This window comes from Epinephelus moara, chromosome 1, assembly GCF_006386435.1.
Source record: "Epinephelus moara isolate mb chromosome 1, YSFRI_EMoa_1.0, whole genome shotgun sequence".
Taxonomy (NCBI): domain Eukaryota; kingdom Metazoa; phylum Chordata; class Actinopteri; order Perciformes; family Serranidae; genus Epinephelus; species Epinephelus moara.
This window is the reverse complement of record NC_065506.1, coordinates 10,826,897-10,850,964: the sequence shown is the minus strand read 5'-3', so window position 1 is coordinate 10,850,964 and position 24,068 is coordinate 10,826,897. Positions and strand designations below refer to the sequence as shown.

Here is a 24,068-nt window from a genome sequence, read left to right as displayed (position 1 = left end):
AGAAAGGAAAGAGGAGAAGGAAGGAAGGATGGAAGTAAAGACAGAAATAAGGAAGGAACGAAAGAAGGAAGAAAGGATGGAAGAAAAGACAGAAGGGTGGTAGAATGGAAATAAAGACAGAAATAAGTAAGGACGGAAAGAGAGCGAGTAAAGAAAGGAAGGAAGGAAAGACAGAAGAATGGTAGGATGGAAGGAAAGAGAAATAAGTAAGGAAAGAGAAAGAAGGAAGGAAGGATGGAAGAAAAGACAGAGGGATGGTAGAATGGAAGTAAAGACAAAAATAAATAAGGATGGAAAGAGAGAGAATGAAGGAAGGATGGAAGAAAAGAGAAGGATGGTAGGATGGAAGGAAAGACAGAAAGGAAGCTAGGAATAAGGGTGGGACAGAGGAAAGAAAGAAAGAACAGAATAAAGGAAAAAAGGGAAGAAGAAAACAATGGAAGGATGAATGGTGAAAAGACCAGGAGGAAAGAAGATGGATCAACTGATAGAAAGATGGACGGATGGAAAGAACAGAAAACGAAGAAAGGACAAGGACAGGAAGAAGGAAAATACAGCAGGGTTGAAGGAAGGGAGGGAGGGTGGGTGAGGGGAAGGATGACAAAAGGAAAGGAGGAAAATGAGGAATGAAAGAAGACAGGAAAGAGAAAAAGAGAAAGCAAGATCTCACACGCTTCTCATCTCGTGTCACAACTCAGTGCTTTTAATTTTGGGGGAAAAGTCAAATGAAGCGGAGCTGAAAATTCATTTCTGGGGACTCACAGCAGCGTTCTCTGGCAAATGGCTTTTTCACTTTGTCAAATTTAGCGCGGCCGTATCTCTGAGGGGCAGGACGCAGCAGCCAGGCCTGCTGTGAACCACCGCCAGCTCGTCCTGAAATGTTGTATAGCACTTGTCAACAGCATGTCTCAATTTGTCCCTTCTCAACACTTCCTTTATTCCCTTTTTCCATCTTCTTGTCTGTGTGGATTTGGATTTCTTGCTGTTTTTCCAGAACGGCGGCTACATTATGCATTTTTCTGGAATCCATTTCCAGGTTGTAATCTGCAGCTTTTTCATACAATATCAAAATCTTATTCGCAGAGTAGAGTCTGTCGCCCATTCTGAGAAGCTTATATATTTACTGTCCCAAACAATACACAACACTTCCTGGGGGTTTACGAGATAGCAGAGGCAACAGCTGTCATGAAATTGATTTTGGTTGAACTACAGATCTGTGTCTTTCTTTCCAGGAGAGTGTGTGTCTACTCTCTCCTTGTGCAGAGATGAAGAGTCGAGGAGTTATGGAGTTATTTATTCTAATTTGTTTGGTTTTCGTGACAGATGTGTGCCATCTCAATTTATTAATGTGTCTCTTTCATTAATCATCCTGTGTGTTTGCTTGTGCATGCGTAGGTAAACAGCAGTGTTTGTACTTCCTGTTACAGAAGAGTGCCTGAGGTTGGTACACACATGCACACACAGTGGAAACAGACAGTGTTATTAGACTGAGGCAAAACAAATAAGAACACAGCTCCCTGCCTCCGTCCCTGCCCACCGCGAGTCATTCTCATCTGCTTTGTAGCTCTGTCCCCCATTTGTCTCATTTGATCATTTTATACAGTTTTCTAGCTTTCTCCTACTCTCGCTCCCACACACACACACATTCTCACCCCCTCACACACAAGCATTTCCCTTTGTAATCAGTATCTCTCTATGTTGGAAATCAAATTTGACTGTATTGGTTTTTTGGCACTTAACTGGCCTACTTACCTCAGGAGTCAAATCCAGCAGGGCAAAAGCGGGAGACTTCAGGACAGCAACACTCATTTGTAACACTGGACTTTTTGCCCAATTAACTAGAATTACAAATTAAAACTACCTCTCACCTAACAATTAGACAGACAATAGAGTGCTGCAGAAATAATGTTTTCTTTTATAGTCCGACCTGGAAGTCAGTGTCACCTTGGCTCCCTTGACAAAAAGTCAATGGAATTTTGACATATAAATATAAGTCATATAAGTGAAAACCTGATGACTATAAACCAACTACACCATGGTCGCATGACTACAGTGTCACTACGACAGCAAGGCTTTAAAGTTGTGTTCGGTGTGATGTCGTTATGTAGTCCCACTTGTTAACAACTGCCTTTTTCAGTGCACATCAGCTCTGGACAGCTACAGCTACAAATTCAGGTTATTTACTGACTTGTCTTATGCAGTAGAACAAAACATTAGTCTTTTATGCTTGTGTTAATCACAGACCTTATTTCAGGCATCTAACCAAAAATCTGTTAAAAACAAAACAAAACATTGACTTTGAGCATAGTTCTAAAACACTAACTCATTTAGGCACTATAGGACTAATTTCTGCAGCACTGTATTAAGGGAACAATAGAAAGTTTTTTTTGCTTTCTTGTCAAGAGTTAGATTAGAATACCATTCTGGTATCTGTACACACTATAACCTAGAGCTAGGAGATGGTTAGCTTAGCTTAGCATAAAGACTGGAGACAAACAAACCCTCTAGCCTGGCTTTTCCAGTTTCCAGTTTTTTCAAGTTTATACAAATACACTTTCCAGACCCTCTAAAGCTCAATAATTAACACGTTATATCTTGTTTGTTAAATTGATAGAACAACAGAAGTGTAAAAACATCAACTTCAGGATTGGAAATTAGCCTTTTTGTTGACTTGCCGATGTCGCTGGTGGACTCCAAAGTCTACTAGCCACTCAGTAGATTACCATTGTAGGTTTTTTTGGCTGGGAAACGAAGCAGCAGCCACTTGCCTATTTTACCAGCGTTTGGCTAATGGCTGGTGCTAATTTCCAACCCTGATTGTGGTTTTACAAGGGATTCTGAGTGGACTATTTCTTGGCCAGGTGCAGTGACTTTTCATGTTAAAGACCAGATATCAGGAAGTCACTGTGGGCTAGCTGCTCCCCCTGCTTCCAGGCTTTATGCTAAGCTAAGATAACTCTCTCACAGTGGTAGTTTCATGTTTAGCATATGGGCATGAAACTCCTAAAGAAAGCAAATAAGCATATTTCCCAAAATACTGACATGTTCCTTTAATGGCAGAGAAAGTTATTGTAATACTTTAGGTGAAGCATTTTACATTCAGCAGCTCTAGCAATAGCAGGAGGCCCATGCAGGGAAGCTAAGAGTGGAGTTGGTCCAAATGACAAGCTCAGAGTAAATGACACACAGTAGTCAAATCTATGAGGTATCAGTGCATGTGCTTAAGTCTTCCTGTTTTACAGGAGTGAAAAGTAGTGAGGATTAGGGGTACATGATATCGGATTTTTTGCTGATATCCAATATGCAGATAATTAACAACTCATCTGTGTAGCTCAGTCCATAGGGACTTGGGTTGGGAACCGGAGGGTCGTCTGTTCAAGTCCCCGTCCGGACCAAAATATGGAGCGTGGACTGGTAGCTGGAAAGGTGCCAGTTCACCTCCTGGGCACTGCCGAGGTGCCCCTGAGCAAGGCACCGAACCCCCCCAACCACTCAGAGCGCCTGTCATGGGCAGCCCACTCTGACATCTCTCGTATTAGTGCATGTATAGGTCCAGTTTGTGCATGTGTGTGTTCGGACCTGTGTGTAATTGACAACAGAGTGAAAAATTGAATTAATAAAGTATATAAAATAAAAAATAAATACATTTGACCAATAACCGATACTGATATCGATATATCCACTTTTTTCCCTACCGGATTTCAATGATCTTTACCTTCCTTCTGTAGTAGAATTAACACCATATTATGCATGCATACTCTCACTGTGATGGCCCACCAGCAGATGGAGACATGAAATACAATACTCTTCAATGTATGTAATATTCATTGTGCATTATTCATTGGCCGATACAGATGATGTGCCGATATTATTGTGCATACCTAATAAGTATACCAGACTACAGGCCTCACCCTGGCAGACTGTGAGCGTAGCGGGCAGACCTTACAATGACTAGGTAGAAATGTGTAAATATGAAACCATGAAGGATGTGGCATTGGCAAAACAAATAGCTCTTCACAGTGTGTTTAATTCATTGTTCAGTTTGGTTTTTTGTTGTATTTTTATGATAATAAAAAGATAAAATAACAGCAGTTTTATCATCTCAGAATAAACATATTTTAAACTGGCCCAGACAAGCTTTGCTCAGCATAGGGCTGTGACTGCAGGAGTGCTGAGTGGTTGTTTTCCAGGTGTAGACAAATGTCTTTTTGCTGCTGCAGCCCTTTATGTTGGCTGCACAAAGATTCCACTTAATGCATCTTGGCAAAGACTTATGCAATTCCTTTTTGTGAGTTCAGTGTCACAGTGTATCGTTTTGAGTGTTGATTAAGGCTCTGTCTACATTAAGTCCTGTGATGGTAAAATAATTTAAAAGTAAACTTTACTTGGTTGGACCAGACCAAACTTTGTAGGATCCTCCATATGGGACCAAAAGGAACCAGTGAACCTTTTTAAATCTGTCTTGCCCAGATTCTATTGTTTTCATTTCCATTTTAAAGCCCTTGGCCCGACTACATTGTGTGTAATAATCATCCAACCACTTGCCAATTCCTGCTATAGCCACGTATTTCACTGATGGCCTAAAATGCATCTGTTTTTTCAAACACTCCTCCTACAAAGGGTCTCAAGTTGATATTAAATACTTCATTGGATTGTTTTAGCTTTGTTCTGCTTAATTCATGAATAAATGAATCGTATTTCCATATCAAGTCAGTGGAGAAATGTGGAGGCAAAACTCAGTGGTATTCAGTGATTTAATTAATGGTTGGTGCAGTTGTATGGGTTGGTAGCAGGATAACTGCGCTGATGATATGATTTTTTTCTACCTCACCCCTAACCTCAGGCTAAGAGAGCAGAGGTTCTGCTTAGTGGCAGCTCTGAGGTCTCGGCTCCTGCCCGTGCCCTCTTGTGTACACTGTTTAGGTATTCAATATTCTGGCCTGGTGAGCTGGGTTTCCTTCCGGCACACACATCTTTAATATTCTGTGTTGTGTATTTGCAAGAATAGTTCAGAAGAGCATTCAAATTTGGAAGCCGAAACATATGACTCAGAGAGTATCTTCAGGTCCTACTGATCCATAAAACAAAGCCTGACAAAATCATGGAAATTCGAAACCTCATCGTATTAAAACCATCAATAATTTCTATAGTTATGCCTGCCTTAACAGATTTTTTGGGGCTACGTAAGGGCAGTGGAAACTGGAATCTGTAACCACAAGACTGTCATCACCTTTTATGTTGATTTAGTAAACTTATGAGCAAAGTGTGGCTGATTTACACAACCAGCAGTTAAAGATTAATTTGGCGTGTTTGTGTACACCCCATGAACTTGAATCCAATCTTCACTCTCCTATTAGCTCTGTTTTTGTTTCACCAACCCCTGGGGGAAGTATCTGGCTCTTTAGCTGGTAAATGCTCCTCTACAGCATATTCACTAGCTAATAAAACCATTAGTGAAATAACTTTGTTAGTCAGTTTTCTGGAGGTGGCAGGTAGCATGTAGTGGGTTTTGCAGCTTGAAAGTATGCTGATAAGTGTGAACCAAAACAGTAAAGGCCAGTTAGCTTAGCTTAGCTTAACTTAGTGTAAAGACTGGGGAAACCACTATCTTCGCTTTGTCCAGAGGAAAGTAAATCTGCCTACAGCACCTTAGAGAAGTTTCATGTAGGAACTATTTTCTTTCTACCGAACTACACCTGCCGACAGTATCACTGCAAAAAAGAAGTCTGCATCTTTTTTATCATTATTATTATTATTATTATTATTATTATTATTATTATTATTATATTTTAGCGTGCATCTACTCATGGATGAAAGGCTTGTACTTATGACAGCGCAAGATGTAAACATTAATGACGTCCTCCTCAGCTTAGCTGTAATGATAGGTGGCTCAGTGTTGCTATGTGAGCTGGCAGTAGATGCACACTTCATTCTGTGTGGTTATACAGTTGGTGGGACAGAGACATTACTGTTGAGTTTTCTGAATGTATTATTATTATTACTATGCCAATTTGAGCACTCCAAGTTCCATCTAGCTCATATTATATATGATGAAGGCAGACATCTCTATAGCCGATATCTCTAACACTTCCATCTCACACCAAAACAATCTAGATAGATAAAAAGCACTGTAAGTACTAGAGATCAGAGTCCTGCACGGGTCCAATTTTCAAGATCCGCCCCGACCCGACCCGGCGACGTACAAACCCGCACCCAAACCGCAAACCCGCACATCAGGCCAATTAGTACCACAACCCAGTCCGACCCGTTGAAACACGACCCGCAGCCCGACCCGTAACCCGGATTTACAGTAATCATGTTGGGTCATATTGGCTGAATATTGAACAGCATATCGCCACAGTTAAGGTNAAACTTTTAATCTATGTCAAGGAACTTTACATGTGTAATAATAGACTTACTTTCTGTCCAGAGCGACGTTCAGTAGTTACGAGCCGTCACGTGTTTTTAGAATCCATCGAGGAGAGAAGTAATCCATCAGGGAAACATTTCAGAAACATTATAAAGTGATAGTTTTACGTTTTATCCACTTATTTCTCAAATACCTAAATAATTATTTACTGTTTTGGAAGCGTCGCTTGTTAGACGGTGGCAGCCATGTTGATTCTGTCGTCCAATCACAAATTGTGTTATTAGATGGTGAAACGCGTGTAAACAGCTGAACCAATGACCGTTGCGAAATAGCGGAGGCGATCCTCAGAGAGTAAATAATGACCAAGATAGTTATCTGTAGTTGACCAAACTAATGACTGATGTGTTTATCTAAAACCCGCAATCCGACCTGCATGTTATTTTTTTCCACCCAGATCCGAACCCGGGAAAAAATGTTTTTTTAAAAACCACCCGCAAATCAGCTACCCGCGTGTACCCGACCCAGTGCAAGACTCTGCTAGAGATGCACCGATCCAGCTTTTTCAGTTTCGAAACCGAAGACTCTGCTAGAGATGCACCGATCCAGCTTTTTCAGTTTCGAAACCGATCCCGATGCTGTGGCTTTGAGTATCAGCCGATACCCGATACCGATCCGATACCATGGTTGACCTAAAAAGCTATATACCTTTAAATGTAGAACAGACTAGGGGCATCAGGTGTTGATGACTACACCGTTCTTTCCTAAGATAAAATGAAACAGATTAATGCAATGATGAACTATTTATTTTTAACAAAAATAAACAATTGTGCAACAGCAGTTGAAATAGTGTGAAATACCTCCACACAGCAGATTCTCTCCTTAGCTCCATGACGTGTGACGTAGCTCGCGTCGCAATAGATTTAAAGGGAAAGGATCGCCTCAGGTATTGGTTGCATTTTCCAATACTTGATCCATCTATTTTGATGATATTGGGGCCGATATTGGATCCAGATATCGGATCGGTGCGTCCCTAATAAGTATGAGGAATTGTCCTGGAAATGTATTTCTGATTTGGTGGTAAAATGTTCCTTTAGGGGCAGATTATGTAAAAATACCTAAACTCCACCTTTGAGTGTGTTTTCTAAGCTCCTGAGTGATAGGTACCCGGAGAGTTGTTGGTTTTATGGTCCTATGTACGGTATATTTTTCTGGTTTGGCCATGTCACAGTAAATTTACCTCCTCAGTCAGATCAATGATATGCTGCCCTTGAGCTGTCAACCCCACTGTTCGCCCAGCAGCCAAGTTCCCCCCCTGGATACATAGCGTACACTGTTAGATATCATCAATCTGTGATATTGAATGCATTCCAGGAGTTATTTCATGTTGAAGTGATGCAATCCATTTTTGTGGCTGACTCAACCTCCCTGAGCCTGCCTTGTCTCCTTCGACTGCAGTTAGTAGTTTGTAGTAGAATCCCTCAAGAGATGCTGACAGAACTTACAGCGTTCATAGGTTCGCATGTAGGTTTAATGTGTAGGTGGAGACAGCATAGCAAGAGCCAGAGAGCATGTTTGTCCAGGCAAGAAACATTTTATTCACATGCATATCTGCATTAAGAACCATGTAAGACAGGGTCAAAACAGCATGTCTGTTTTCACTAAATCTGCTTCTCTGTTTGGACGTCATCTCCCTGAACAGTCCATTTCCTGTTGAGCTGTGTATTATAATGCTTACAGGAGTTAAAGTTTCAGAACTTTAATTACCTGTGTTCAATTGCAACTCATTTGCTCTACCAGCTTTCTTCCAATTCATTAATTAGTCTGAAATCCAATTCCAGGGAGTGCTACAGAGCTCTTTAAACTGTTAGATTTGGCCTGAGCTGTGCTGACATCAGACCAGTAGCTGCATCATCGTGTACACCCAGGGTCCAACATGATTTGTTAACTACCTTTTAGCAGTCTGCAGCAGAGCCCCTGTGGTGAAACAACACATTTTTTTATTTTCCCGCTTTCCTCTCAGAATCTGCACCATTTCGGTCACACTACGTCGATGTCTTTTTTCTTTCGAGTGCCTCTGAAAAGGTAGTTAAAAGAAGCATTTCATCTCATTTTCCTCTCTGCGGTTGCACGGCCGTCTGTCGCCGAGGTTCGACTGCGGTGCACGGAGAAGGGAGTGAGAGTGAGAGGGAGTGCATTTACAGTACTCCATTATGCATTTCCATATCTTCTCCTTCGCCAAATGAGTTCTTTGTCTGCTCAGAGACCAGCGCTAATGAGAGAGTTGCATTGCAGCGTTTTAGAAGCCATTGCTCCCCCATTCATCAGGAGAGATTTGTGCTTGGCCGCCTGTTTTTTTTTCTACTCAGCCACCCCTTACTCTCTGCTCTCTCTCTACTCTCTGATTGATGATAACAAGGTTGTTGGCTAAAACCAGCTCTTATTGACCAAACAAAATGGCTCCCAGAATTCTGTGTGTGTGTGTGTATGCATCCACAGACCTGCTTATCTCTGTGTGTTGTTCCTTGGCTCTGTGTTCCGTCACTAACTATGAATCTGAGCATCTGTGCATGCGTTTGTGCCCTCATGTGCAGGATTGTTGTGTGCATGTATGTATCAGAACATGAGTGTGTCTGTGTGTGTGTGTGTGTGTGTGTGTGTGTGTGTGTGTGTGTGTGTGTGTGTGTGCATCCCCACATTCAGAATGAGATGAAAGGCCGCTGCTCCTGTGAGTCACAAGCTGCTGCCTGCTTTCTAAATGGCCCTGAATAGACCGTCACTCAATGCAATGAAGATGATCGTCTCGGCTTACAATGCACTTACACACACACACATAAAAATTACACATGGTACTTCTACAAATATAGAACGAGAAGATGAAAGGCACCAAAGGATATGCACGGAGAGACATTTACATGCGCATAGATATAACAGTACGCATAATTCTTGGAAAGAAAATAGCAAAAGAGGAAGAAAGCTGCATACTTGTTAACCTGTCATGAATAAAAGCTGTAGGAAAAGGACATAAAATTGAATTTATGTAAATAAAAGTGTCTTTGCTGAAGATAATAGTGATTGGGCACAGATATTTTTTCCATTTTTTTTTTAGTTAAAAAACACAGCAGCGGCTTTTGTACAAGAAATTTAAAACGCCAAGTTGTTTATTCCCAACACATTCGCTTCATTTGCATGCAATTTATTCCATCTGATGTATTCAGGTGCTCCACTACAAGACAAACAACTGTGATGTCTCGTCTGTGTTTTCCTTGATTGTCCACAAGTCCAAAAGGTCTGCGATTACTGCAGAGAACACCTTTGAAGTGACTGCCTTTTCCCTCTTTTCTTCTCTGTAGTTTCTCACTGCCTTTCATGTTGTTTCACACCCTGAATTCTCACATCAGGCAATATGACTGATGTGTTGCCCCATTCTGGCCAATTGTGACTGTGTGTTATTGTTGTAGTGCGATAAAGTGTTGCCTTGATGGACTCCATCTGAGGCCACAGTTACGAAAGCAATGAAAAGCCATGTGTTTTTATTGCTTTCGTTGTCTTTCCTGATGCTACTTCATTTTGAGGGGACTTATCCTGCTAGAAAGCATTATTTATGTAGTGCACAATATGTCCGTGTTTTTAGTCATTGTGCGGTTTTATTGCGACATATCTTGTGGTTTTTCTCCAACTGCATAGTTACAATGTTAAGACAGCGTTAAAATGACGAGCTGTCAGAAGAAAAACAACAGATACAGAGGAGATGAAGCCTGCTGTTTACTCTGCACCTTGATTTGGACTAGTGGTTTAACTTTAAGGGAACCTGTTACGCTCATTGTATTTTAGGTTTTTGCTGGAACATGTTTACTTGCTTTAATGGTCAAAAAACTGTTTATTTTCCTCATCTTGTCTGTGCTGTATCACATGTATTCACCCTCTGCCTGAAACACTTTATTTTAGTGCCTGTTTCTATTAGCCCGCTGTCAAAAAAAATAGCCCAGTTTGCTGTAATTGGTCAGAGTATATTGGCAATTTTTGTCAAGAAAAATCACCAATTAGAGCTTCTAAAGCAAAATCTTCATAACCGGACATGTTCCAGCAGATATATGATATGAAATAGGGGAGAAATTAACAACAGCTGCAACCAAGTTCACGTTTCCCTGACATTAGCGTGTAGCTACACTTGCAGTAAGATGCCTGGTCAGATGACCATATAAAGAAATCTGTCAGATGACGTCAGCTTGTCTTGAAAGTACAAAAAAAATGTTGGAAACTGAGTATTCAGAACGGTCTGAAGCCCTAGGTTTTGCTCAAATGGTCAGTATTTTAAATGACAATACTATGTAATACTATGGTCATGCCAACAAAGCCTCTTTGAATTTAAACTTTGGCCATGTTTACTATGAATATCTTACATTGTAACATTATATATATAACAGAAAATAAGGAAAAGCACAATAGATTAAGGCAGCTGTTTGTCTGCTTTTTCTTATTTTCAACAAATTCCATAAAAAGACCAAAACAACAACATTTAAGTCCATGTCTCAACATTTTTCATTCCCTACTTTGTCTGTGGCACTCAGCCCAAAGCCCATTTGTTCCTGCTGAGGATTTAAATCTTAACAACCGGTTACAAATACATTTTTGAAAAAGCCTGAACAATTTTATAAAACAGCTGGGCACTGTAGTTTTCAGCAAACATTCCTCAAATAGGAGTAAATAGCGTGTTTGTTTGGGACTATTCTCAGCTGTGGATTGATACACATTCGGTGCCCTAGGGCCTATTCACTACAGTAGGACAGTGTGCATGTAATAAACTCAACATAACTACAGTGTGGATATGGTAATGAAAGAACGGGTCACCCAGTGCAACAATCCAGTGCTCACTGATTTTTGGACAAAGGTGGTGCACAGAGGAATAAGATATATCAGGCTGGATACAAAGACGATACTTGTTAGTAGGATCAGTTTATTGTTGTCAGTTCTTGGGGTTTGCTTACAGCAAGACAAATATAGAATATAATCAGCCTCATCCTGTAGGCCTATGTCTGTGGTGTGTTGTCATAGTGAATGATAACAGAAACTTGTCAGTCAGTAAGAAATAACTGTTTTTGTATCACATGGCAAATTGCTGATATTTATGTAATAACTGGGAAATTTGAATTGCTGAGATCAAATCCATGACACAAAACCTCAACCAAAATTATGCTTGGGTAGTGTGGAAATCTGATGATGGCTTATAGGGAATCAAGTAATGATTTATTGATTATTCTTTTATTAATTTAACCCATAATAGGCCAAAATGAATGCCAAATGCACACCACAGTTGACCATAGCCCAGTGATTTATTCATATTTTCACTTTGTCTGACCATTAGTCATAGTCACTTTCCCTAAGGTAATCTTCACATTAGAGAAGCTGCAACCAGCAAATGCGCAGGATTTCTACTTAACAAAATTATTATCCAAATATTCTTGGAATAGTTTTGTGTTTTTTTGATATGGAAAAAAATCATCATAAATGTCATGCATCTCTGCCTCTTCTTGCCTTTATTTGACTTCTCCATTTCATGTAATTTCAACTCATCTCTCTGTGTGGGCGCCAAAGTGGAGAAAACGTCAGTGTACCAGCCTCATGTTTCTCTCCATCTCTGCTCTTCCTTCCCTTTTACATCTCCCCCATCCTTCTTAATTCCCAGCTCCTTCCCTCCCAGCCGAGCGCTCTCGCATCTCTCATCAACCTTTGTTGGTTATTCAGAGTTTTACTTTCATTTAAATTGGGTGAGAGAGTGGGTAGCAATAACACAGGGTAATGCCATTTTACAAGAGAGTGAGTGGAATTTTGATTCTAACCACTGTTTTCTCCTTTCTCTCTATAAATCTCTCTGTCACATACGCACAAATCAAATCTTTTGTGGTTTCCTTTATTGGCATAGATGTTAGATGTAAGATATACAGCAAAATAAGGAAATTTGTTAATTAAATTAATTATTAAAGCAAAAATGTAAAAAAAAAAATACAGAAAAAGCAAATAAACTAATAGTTAACATGTAAAACTAATCATAGTAAACAAAATCGCAGCAAATCTACAAGACGTGAGCAGAATGGATTGAGAAATAACAGAACAGCACTTGCATCTAAATTGTTTGTAATCCATCTGTGCAGATTCAGCAGATTCATTAGTTCCAGTGTACATTTAAAGTGTTGCCAAAGGAGGAATGTTCTCAGGAGAGAAAACACACACGCCAATGTAACATACACACTGATGCAACAGCAACATGTAGAAGAGATGTGGTCCATGTGTTAATCTCTCTGTTCTCCATCTCTTTGACAGGGTCCCATAGAGAATGATGTTGTGATTCACGTGTCCCTGATAGCGGAGAGCCAGAGGTAATGTGTGTGTGTGTGTGTTTGTATGTGTATATGTGTGTCTCTTAATGTGTTGCAGGCCAAGTCTTTCAGTGCTGTAATTGTGTTGAGCTCATGAAGCTGGAGCTCAGCCTGACCTCTGCCATCATCTGTCACTCTCCTCATTGCACGTGTGTGTGTGTGTGTATAACAAGGTCACACGACTGTCTTAAGCTTGTTAACCTGTAGCTTTAATTACTTTTGCTTGCGAGTCCCCATCAGGACTCTTGCGTCAACTTTTCCACTTCAGTTCATTTATGCTCTCCGATAAACACAGCCGTTCAATAACAGCTATCGCTTCATGATAGATTTACAATAGACCTGATTTACATGAGTTTTATATTTACAAGAACACATGACCAATAGATTTAATAGCTGTCTACTGACAAAGCCATAGCTTCAAGGACTAACAGACTCATAAAGCTGCATATTTACAAAAGATAAATCTGTACAGGTAGATTTAAAGGCCACCAGCTGCTGTAGAATCATAGCTAAGTAGATTTTAAATGGGATAATTAGTTTAAGTAATTCAAGCGTTTCTTTTTTATATATTAAGAAACATAAAGTGACAAACAATGAAATAAATATCTTTGTGTGTTCATTTGGGACTGGTAGATGTGTAGGGAAGGCTTTATCAGCTCCAGTGCTGAAACTAAGCCAAAAGCTACATGTAAAATGCATAAAAATTATAAACGTGACATTGTAATTTTGTGTCCGTGTGTTTGTGTAGACTTCAGGTGTTTTTGAACACCTATGGCATTCAGACCCAGACGCCCCAGCAGGTGGAACCCATCCAGATCTGGCCTCAGAAGGAGCTGGTCAAGGTAACACAGGCACACATTTGTCACACATTTGTCACCAATTTCACAAGCAGTTAACAAGGCCTTATCCCACTTAGGTTCTGTTGCTACATATGGCTTTCCATTTTTGCGTGGCACACATGCAGTTTCAAGTGATGTACAGTTGTTCATAATCTTTTTGAAACAATGGGTGCTTGACTTCAGCTACAAGTAGACGAAAGAAGCCTTTTCATTATACTGTATGACAACCACTGATTTTGCCACAGTTGTCGCAGAGCTGTACCAAAATGAAAAACTCCTGAAAGGATTTTAAATATGCATTCATTGGCTACAAACATAGCGCTATGTTTATTCAGTACTGTGTTAAGACTAAAGCTAAAGCTGCTTAGTTCTTACTAGTTGATGATCCACATACTGTAGGAGTCTTGGGAATGAATAAGCAGCAGTCTTGTACTGCAGGGTAGAGCTAGTTTGCCCCAGTGCTACAGTACAATATGAGAGAGAATGTGATATCAGACTGACATTTCATCCTAACATAACACAGTTCAGATACTAGGCTGTAAAATGATACTAGACTATAGAGATACAAAATAAGTTACTTTGACGAACAACACGAAGGTTAGAGTTGTGCTTTATGGTGAGCTTCTTCAAACAGTTTCACTTACAGGCAGTGATGTAAGAGAGGGTATATGCAGGTGTATGGGGTATACCCACCCCTTTTCTGGCCATTCACAGTATGCAAACCTATCAGCCAAAAAGCCATGGAATATACAGGAGAGTATACCCACCCCCTCCTGGTAACCTACCTATCTGCCTAGTAGTACACAAACCTCTTCAACTACAACTACACCACTATGTACATGGGGGAAAAAAAAAATGAGGACAAACAGATGAGTTTGGCAAAGTCACCTCAGGTAAGCTTCCTTAAATCCAATACAGAGCAGGCAGTGCTGCCAATGTTACCCTCAGCTCAGATAAGGCAGTTAATAGCATCTGGGACCGGTGTTACACCAGCTGTCATGCTGTGGATGTGTCATTCGTGAACGAAGCTTTTTGTAATGTAAAGTGTAACTCCAGATAATGATGTAGTTAGCTAATGATATGCTAAGTAATGGCCTTGGAAATACCGAAAAGTTAAGCTACTACGGCAGGTAACTGATCCACACCTTACACTTGTTGTGTTCTTGGTTATGGAAAGGTTAAAAAATACAGTGCAGCACTCTTACTACAGCCCCAAGGACATCACTGTAGCATGTGGAGAAACACCTAGTTACAGTTGCCAAGATAGAATTGCTCAATCACTGTTTGAGGCATTGCCAACGGTCAATTGAAAGGTTGCTGATTGCAGAAATTTTGCAGTGCATAATTAGCTGCAGTGCTTTGTTGCTTGGTTAATGGCTTATCTTTAACCGAACCATCAAAAGAAAATTTGTAGTCATTCCAGTTTTCTGTGAATGATTGGATGGAAATTTGAGGGGAGGAAACTGTGAAAGACTATTGATGCCTCTCCACCACCATCACCACAACTACACAAATCAATCTCACAGTCAGCAAGATTACATTTCAGCAGTTAGCTGTCAATATAGCAGCAGAACTTGGCCCAGTCAGTCCATCTGCTTGTCACTCCAAGATTTCCTGCTCTTAAGATTTTCCTCTTGATTGTCCCATCAATCACAGCAAGGCCACCAATTGGTTGAAGTGATTGATCAGTCGAACAGTAATTGTTCATGGTGATTGATCAGCATAATGGTGGAGCCATCACTGTGACACTCAGGCAAACTGGAGACATATGGAGCTGAGCAGCTGCCACATTTGATCTCAGAAGGGTACATTAGACAGGTCTATAAGAGATGAAATTCCAGGAGGGAAATCCCAGAAGCATGTGGCAAGGTGTAAGAGCCATGACAGAAGCAGGTTAATGGATAGGTGGGTTCACCTTTCACACCTATCACCCTTTCTGAGCAAGATGTCAGGAGGGCTTTCAAGCGTGGAAACAGCAGGAAAGCAGCAGACCAGATTGTATCAGTGGGCGGGTTCTCAAACCATGTGCTGACCAGGCAGCGCTAGTGTGCACAGTGATATTTTACCTGTCCTTGGCTCAGTTCTTCATGCCCACATTCTTCAAGAAGTCCTCCATCATTCCTGTGCCGACGAAAACAAGACCAACCTGCCTGAATGACTATCACCCAGTGGCACTGATGTCTGTAGTGATGAAAAGCTTTGAACAGCTGGTTAAGGATTACATCTGCTCCTCACAACGAAGCACACTGGACCCACTACAGTTTGCCTACCTTCCCAACCAATCTACAAACGATGCCATAGCACACATTCTCCACACCACTCTGTCTCATCTGGACAAAAAAGGGAGCTATACGAGATTGCTGTTCATTGACTACAGTTCATCATTTAACACCGTAGTTCCCAACAGGCTCATCACAAAGCTCAGGCAGCTGGGATTAAACACTTCTCTGTGTATATGGATCCTTGACTTCCTGACAGGCAGACAACAGGCAGTGAGAGTGGGTGGTAGAGATGTTCCACTACCATTTTTTCCCTTCCAATGACGATTCTGATAGCTGAACTTGTGTATCAGCCAATACAAAGACCAATCCAATGCCATTGTGTTAAAAGAGGCCAAACAAAAACAGCAAAAAAGGGGGAAATTTATACTAAGTTTGTAGGACAAAGGTTAAACAGAGTACTTTGACGTCATGTACAACATAGACAACCTCATTAAATTTTATCAATAAATTATGAGGTATTGGATTTGTGCATAAACCTATCCAGTCGCTGATACCTGATCCGAATTTAGACAGTATCTGAGGCAATTCCGTCACTTGTATCAGTATCAGAACAACTCTAGTGAGCAGACAGGTCCTCGGTGGAGAGAGTGAACAGCTTAAATACCTTGGTGTCCACATAAACGTGGGCCTGACTTGAGTGCTGCATACTGACTCAGTGGTAAGAAATGCAAGGCAGAGACTGTTTAACCTCAGTGACTTAAAGAAATTCTTGGTATCCCCTCAAATACTGAGGAATTTCTACTCCTACACCATTGAGAGCATCCTGACGGGGAACATTACTGCCTGGTATGAAAACAGCACTTAACAATACTGCAAGGCCCTGCAAAGATTGGTTCGTTCAGCTGAACGTAGTATAGGTGGTGCTCTCATGCCCAAAGGATTTTTATATCAGCTGCTGCAAGAATAAGGCCAGGAGAATCATTAAAGATCCTAACCACCTGGATAACTGCCTTAAATCCCTGTTGAGGATTGGAAGAAGGTATCGGATACACCAGGCCAGCACTGAGAGGCTCAGGAGGAGCTTCTACTGTCAGGCCAGTAGGATCCTACAACTTCCCATTCATGCACATACATTTATTACTATTTCTATTTAACCTTTTTAATGCTCAAATTGAGGGAACTGGCATGATCACATTTAATGTGACAAATAAATTGATTGATTGAAACTGATTAAAGACAGAGATATTTTGAATGGCTTATTTGAAATCACTCCCATCGTTACCTTAACAACTGTTTCAGTCCTCCATACTTGGAGGTCAAAACAAGCAGTTAAGTTGTTGCTGGTATTGAGGGGTTTCTAAAGAGAACATAAAAGAGATGCAAGCTGCAGTTGGATGAAATCCCAGTAACTTTGAAAACTGTGAAGAATTCAGAGAAACAGCTGATTGTATGTTTCTGAGAATACATGATGGATTTTTCAGTTAGTCCAACCATGGTACTTACTCGATCTATGAAAGATATACATAAAAGAAAGATCTATATTTTGTTCAACAAACATTTCCTACTTTTTTTGTTGCGTTGCTTATCAGTCACTCAAGCTTTACCTTGGTGGCTTTCTTTTGTAAACTACACTCATCATGGTCATCACAAGAGTTAAGTGTCTGCTGCAGTGAAATTACTCCTTCTGTGAGAACTGGAACAAAAGGTACATTTTCATTTGAGCAGTAATACCACTCTTACAAGTCAGACATGACAGTTTTGTGGCAGCCCAGTTGCATCAGTAAACTAAAATTCGTTATCCAAAACCTATAATTCATAAAAATCCCTGTTGACACGTTCATTATAAGTCAGCGTTCTGAACTAAAGGGATGGGATTCAATAGAATTTCATCAAATCTGAATCCACCAGCGGATCTGCTCCTCAAAATCTAAATCCTTTTAAAATCCCTTATTGAGGTTATTCAGGTTTAACCTGAAATAACAAAAGTCATAGGTAACTTGATATATAAGAGCAAAAAATCAAGGACTGGATGGAAGTACTGCCAATTATTATGTCTGGTTACTTATTATCAACAATGGAGGTGCTCAGTGTCAGTAACTTACAGTCTATTAAACATTTTATGAGTAACAAGTTCAGCACTAGCTGCTATTTCCACCCTGTCCACTCTGCTCCTTTCATCTGCAGCAGATTACACCATTTGTACTGTCATATCTGTGACACCACCCACCACCTCCCTTCCAACTTCTGTTTCACTCCCATCACATCCGTCACTCAAACCCTGGTCTCTCCTCTAGATACTGTCCCTCATCTGCATGTGTGTTGTTTGAAGTCTACTATCTCCCCATCTTCTGTCTATACTCTCTCTGTCATACCCGTCACTCAAACCCTGGTCTCCTCCCAAGCCTCTGTCCCTCATCTGTCATGTCTGCTATGTAGCGTCTATTCTCCACGCCACCTTCTATAAACAAACAATTTCTCCTCTCATGTCATCTATCCGGGCTCTGTTCTTTCCTCTAGGCCTTTCTGCCTCCTGTCCCTTTCCTGCTCTATCCATCACATCCACTTCTTCTAACCCCATTCTCCCCTCTAGGCCCTACATCCTGCCCCGCCCCCATTATGTCCGTTACACCAAAACAACTCTCCCCTCCAGGTCTATCATCTGCCTTTGAACTGTCATACCTGTTACTTTTTCCTTCTCTCCCCTCTGCCTCTTTCTGCTGCGTGGTGCTCAGCCTCTCAGATGGATATGCAATTGTGAGTCAGAGCGGGCGCTGTGCTGAATATTAAATCCCAAGCCCAGACAGACGTTTCTTCCTCGACAGAATCTGTTTATCTCGGAGTCACCACCATCTCCAGTGCTGCGGGCTGCATTTGCTCACCTCACCTCGTCCCTCGCAGCCGTTTGATTGTGTTGACAACAGCTGCCTGACGATGGGAAAGTGGCAATTACATTTTGCAATGTGTTATTCCCACCCGTACACCCTAAAGCTTATCCCTTTGCAAATCACGGCTTTACCCAAAAATAGCCTTCCTTTTAGCTCTTTCTCTCCTGGTTTCATATCTGTCAGTCAGGTCTTTGTGGACAATGTTTTGTTTGTTGGAGACACTCACACATGTTCCAGTTATAAGCAACAGCTGGAGTCATCCAAGTATCCAAGTAAGGTTCTAAAGAGACACTCTGGTCTTACAAGACTATAAATAGAAATTCCAGTATTTTCTAACCTGAGTCTTATTCTAAGACTTTTTTTTTGGTTTGTTTCAGGGATTTCCCAGGGACTACTGTCTGTGTTTTGGGCTGACACAAAGGGCCCTATGTTAACGGTCTATAGCAGATGGTGTAAAGTGCATTCCGCAAGTGCATTTGGGGCATGTTCAACTCCACTTTTGCGAGTTAAACAGTGCATGATCTGGGCGCAAAGTAAGGTGCAAGGGGCAAAGGGGTTGTACCTAACCCTTAATAAATCATAAGTGGGTTTTAGGCATAAGATGGATTCAACCAACCAGAGTGTCATCTTTCATTCCCTTTAAAAGCTGGGTGTGCTTGCACTTTGCGTACTGCTATTCACATGACAGACGCACCAAATTGGAGAAGCAAGGAGTAAGAGCATTAAGCAGGATTTATACTTGTGCGGCAGACACTACGCCATGGCCTACGCGCGTCACCTATGCACGTCGCCTATACCTGTGCAGTGGTGTGTCTGTGTGCAGTTACAACTCCAAAACACTAGTTGGTGACGGAGGTTTCTGTGAAGTACTGTAAAGTCTAGTTGATTCAAAACAATGTCACTGCAGCAAATATTGTGGCTCATTTAAGCAGCAAAACCAAAAACTGTTATAAACTTGACAGAGGAAACAGAACTAAACGTTTAGCTTCTGGAATAATCAATGAAGTTACACTGCCGCTTGTTTGTTAAAGTGAGCAGCATCTCTTCAATGGGGAGTCGGACAGTGTCTCTGCAGCTCTGCTCTGCTCTCTGCTACGTTTACATTTTAAAGAATGCAATTAATCACTCCCTCCTCTATGTATAATGTTTTCACATGGATTACCATAATTTTATTTAGTTGTTTTGTACTGTACACACAACATCTATTGCACGTCTGTCCGTCCTGGAAGAGAGATCCCTCCTCAGTTGTTCTTTTTGAAGTTTCAACCATTTTTTTCCTGCCGTTAAAGGGTTTTCATGTGAACATTTTTCTTTATCTGCTGTGAGGGTCCAAGGACAGAGGGACGTTGTATGCAGTAAAGCAAATTGTGATTTGTGATATTGGGCTTTATGAATAAAACTGATTTATATTGATATTATTTTCTTTATTAATGGTATGTTATTTCACCAACCCACAACCCATCCTTGTGTCCTTTTGTGTATACTAAGCAGAGTTTAAGGGCGCTGTGAACTTGCTTGTGTAGGCGCATCTTAATATCTGACTAATGCGCCCTCTACATGTAAGTAGCAGGAAAACACTCCACTATTCTGACTGTAGAGCAGGTTTTGTTGGTCATTGGCGCAGTTGCCTTCTGTTGCTTTGAAATAGCAATCCGCCAGCAATGCAGCTGACCACTCCTTTTAAGACCTATATGCCCATGGATGCACAGACGGGTACATAAAACGTGGGTACTGGCCGTGAAAATGACAACTGTGTAGGTCTGAAACTAGCAATGACAGTTGTGCTGCCTTGCGTATTTGAGATCATTTCTGTTGAACTGAAGTTTTTTGGTAAGCCGTAAATTGTCCCTATGCCACTCTTGCATTTCCCAAATCTTTACCACAGAGGCAGTGAGTAAAATATCATGACCTATAGTACTGGTCACTGTAATTATTTCTACTATTCATACTAACTGTGAAGTGATCCCTTCCTAATGTGAGTACAAAGAGGAGGGTCAAAATCAGCAGTCCTTGTATTGTGCATAAGTCCAGACTGAAGTCCAGCAGAGTCTAAAATGTGGCTTTAGTAGGCAGCTAGTTAAATCAGGTGGGTGTCTTCCAAAGGAAAAGCCTTTTTTGTGCAAAATTCCTTTGCTGTATTATGATTCCTTCATCACAGCTCAGTCAACTGCGACTTCAGAAGCCATTAGTCTTGCCTGAAGTTGAGATTGCATTTTTACTCTGGAGGATAACACTGGATTTTGAAACCTATTCCATACATAGTAGAAGAAGTCATTATGGTATGGGATTGCTTCACTGGAAGGACAATAAAAGCAATCAACAACACTTTCAGTTTACGTATGAGGATGTATTGTTTTGACAGAAATGTGAAAAAGTACGACCCTAAGACATTTTGTGGGGCAACCCAGTGGTTAAAGAACCCATTTCAGAGCCAGAAGGTTAAATCCCAGATTCAATACGGACATGCAGTATCATTCTGAGCCGTGAAGCAAGCTGCTGAACCCCTACCTGCACGCTAAGTCCCTCTGGATGACAGCATCTGCTGCAAAAGTAAATCTGTTATGCACATTTTGTGACACCAACAGCTCCATTTACACTATTTGGGGCACCAACTTAGCAGCGATAAACATGTGCAGGAACCTACTCCTGTGTGAGCTCCTATCAAATTGAGGATTCTCCCTACGGTGCATTAAAAAGTTTGTCAGTAAATAGTTGTACATTCTCACACACAGTAGCCACTGCAGACATGTAAAATACAGCTTTTAGAAACAGCCCTTTATTATCTCTCCCACCTGTCAGGCTCTCTGTTTGTGCTGTGGTCAGTGGAAATGTGAGGGAATGAAAGGATGCTTTGATAGGCTGCCTGCGTGTTGTCCTTTCTTCATTGGTATTCTGCACGCAGGAAGTGTTGGGTGCAGAGGTTCCTCCAACCTCCCATGGCTTTTCTCCCCCAGGTCTCATCCTTGCCTGTTAGGGCACGATTTGCAACGCCACTTAATCCGCAATTAAAATTTCTCTTTCTTTTGTATAAAGACTGTATTTTTTCCCCTTTTAGTATAATTTCTTTTAATTGGTCCAACTCTTGCTTCCTCCTGTTGTGTTCAGCTCAGCCTTTTCAAGACAGTTGAGGAAGTGCACTGGAGTAGCAGAGCACCACCTTTTGGCTGATGTTGTGAATTGCACCTGGTTTGACATGGAAGAATGCAGCATGCAGGGCTTGATAGGCAGATTTCCTGCAGTGCCACTTGGGTGTGTGGGTGTACTGATGCTGTTTCATGATAGGACAGATTGGGAGGTATTTAAATTTAGAATTTATAGGCTGACACAAAGGGAATAAGTACTCTGGTTTCACACTCAGACACATCAGAAATGGAATTCATCCACGTACACAACAGTGCAAATGCCTCAGCTCACACACACACACACACACACACACACACACACACACACACACACACACAGATACAAACAGTAACTTGTGGTGAGAGTGTCACACCACTGTGCTTCGAGCAAGCAGAGCCAAGAAATCAATGTCCATCTTCTTTCTCTTTGCATCTTTGAATCAGTGCATTTGACAGCAGGCGACACAGCAGTAAGAAGCTTTTATCTGAAGTACCAAAGAATACTCCAGAATCTGATAGGCTGGGGCTCGTGTGTTCTCCTCGCTGCCATCTCTAAATGCATCTTAGAGATGGCTGAGGGAGAGGGCCATGACCTTTTTCTCTGCTTTGTTTTGACGAACCAGGGAGTCTTTTGATGAAACAACTGCGTAATTATACAGCAGCACCTGCGAAAACAGTCAAGGATTTCTATTTATCTGTCTTGCTCTTTGTAACTAGGTAATTGTGCACCTGTATAAATAATACCACTTTTAGTGCTTAAGACTTCAAGTAAAACAATGCTGTTGATAAGAGCCTGTGTTTGGGTTTGAGCTAAGTCAGCCCTGAAAATAAAAATCGAACATGTGGAGGGGAATTATACTTGACTCTGCCTTGACTGACACCACAGAGTTTCAGTCCACTAATTAAGTGCGAGACTTGACCTCAGTTACTTTGAGCCCATCTTTCTTGTCCAAACCCTGTTGGAGAGAGCATTAATGTTGAGCTCTCTCCTAGCCTCTGCTGATGTTAACATTTTTCGTCTCCGAGATTTGCTTTGTACTTGGCTTAAGACTAAGGTGGAGTCTTGAGACATGACTTCTGCCTCGATTAAACTTACAGTCCTTCTACCATAGAGCTGAAGGGTATAGAATTATAATGTGCGGACAGCATTGACCAGGTAGAAACCACCTACTCCCACGTCAAAATCATAGCAACCCTGGTGGGAAGGGTGAGGGGAAAGTGTGGTGCTGTATCCAAGGCAAAAAGAAATTAAACATCAACTTGAGTAGTGTTACATATATTGAATAACTAATTTCACCAAGGTCCAATTCACTTTCATTTGTCTAGAAACAAGGTTGTATCATGAAGGCCAATTCTAAGCAAGAAAAACACTCTGTTGAAGGGCTACTCCGGTAATTTATTGTTGCATTACATTTCCATAAAGTTGGCTGACTCACAAGAGACAGATTGAAGCAGCAGAGACAGATGTACTCACTTTTAGTCCATAGTATGGGTGAAGTTCCCAAAATGCTGGTTGCTACATTTCCCATAATGCAACCAAAAGTGTCTCTTTAGACCCTCCCACTCATGTTTTTACACTCCATGCCCTCAGTTTGAAACACAGTCTTACTGTTACTAATGTGTAGTCTTTGAGCCCTATCCAAGATGACTATGATGACATCATCAGGGTTATTTTCTCAGACTAAACAAAGATCTCATCCATGAATAAATGCACGTTTCCTTCTGCCCAATGACATGGTTGACAGGTGTAGTTTGGAAGAAAAAAAGTAGTTCCTACATGAAACTGCTCACAACAAGGTGTGAGGATTATCAATCAATCAATCAATCAATCAATCAATTTTATTTATAAAGCCCAATATCACAAATCACAATTTGCCTCACAGGGCTTTACAGCATACAACATCCCTCTGTCCTTTGGACCCTCGCAGCGGATAAGGAAAAACTCCCCAAAAAAACCCCTTTAACGGGGGAAAAAAACCCATAGAAACCTCAGGAAGAGCAACTGAGGAGGGATCCCTCTTCCAGGACGGACAGACGAGCACTAGATGTCGTACAGAACAGATCAACATAATAAATTAACAGTAAACCGTATGACACAATGAGACAGAGAGAGACAGAGACAGAGAGAGATGCAGCTCCGGCAGACTAGGCCTAAGTCAGCCAAACTAGGGGCTGGTACAGGGCAAGCCTGAGCCAGCCCTAACTATAAGCTTTATCAAAGAGGAAAGTCTTAAGTCTAGTCTTAAATGTGGAGAC

The 24,068-nt window shown here is 41.2% G+C and overlaps 1 protein-coding gene across 4 annotated transcripts in view; it reads left to right on the top strand.

Moving 5' to 3' along the window:
• Positions 1-24,068, top strand: part of phkb (phosphorylase kinase, beta) — a 149,508-nt gene that overhangs the window by 98,586 nt on the left and 26,854 nt on the right. For all 4 annotated transcript variants that reach the window (XM_050047594.1, XM_050047575.1, XM_050047584.1 and 1 more), the window contains 2 exons: positions 12,689-12,744; positions 13,493-13,586. In XM_050047594.1, the coding sequence (XP_049903551.1) occupies positions 12,689-12,744; positions 13,493-13,586 (150 nt within the window). The remainder of the gene's footprint in view (positions 1-12,688; positions 12,745-13,492; positions 13,587-24,068) is intronic.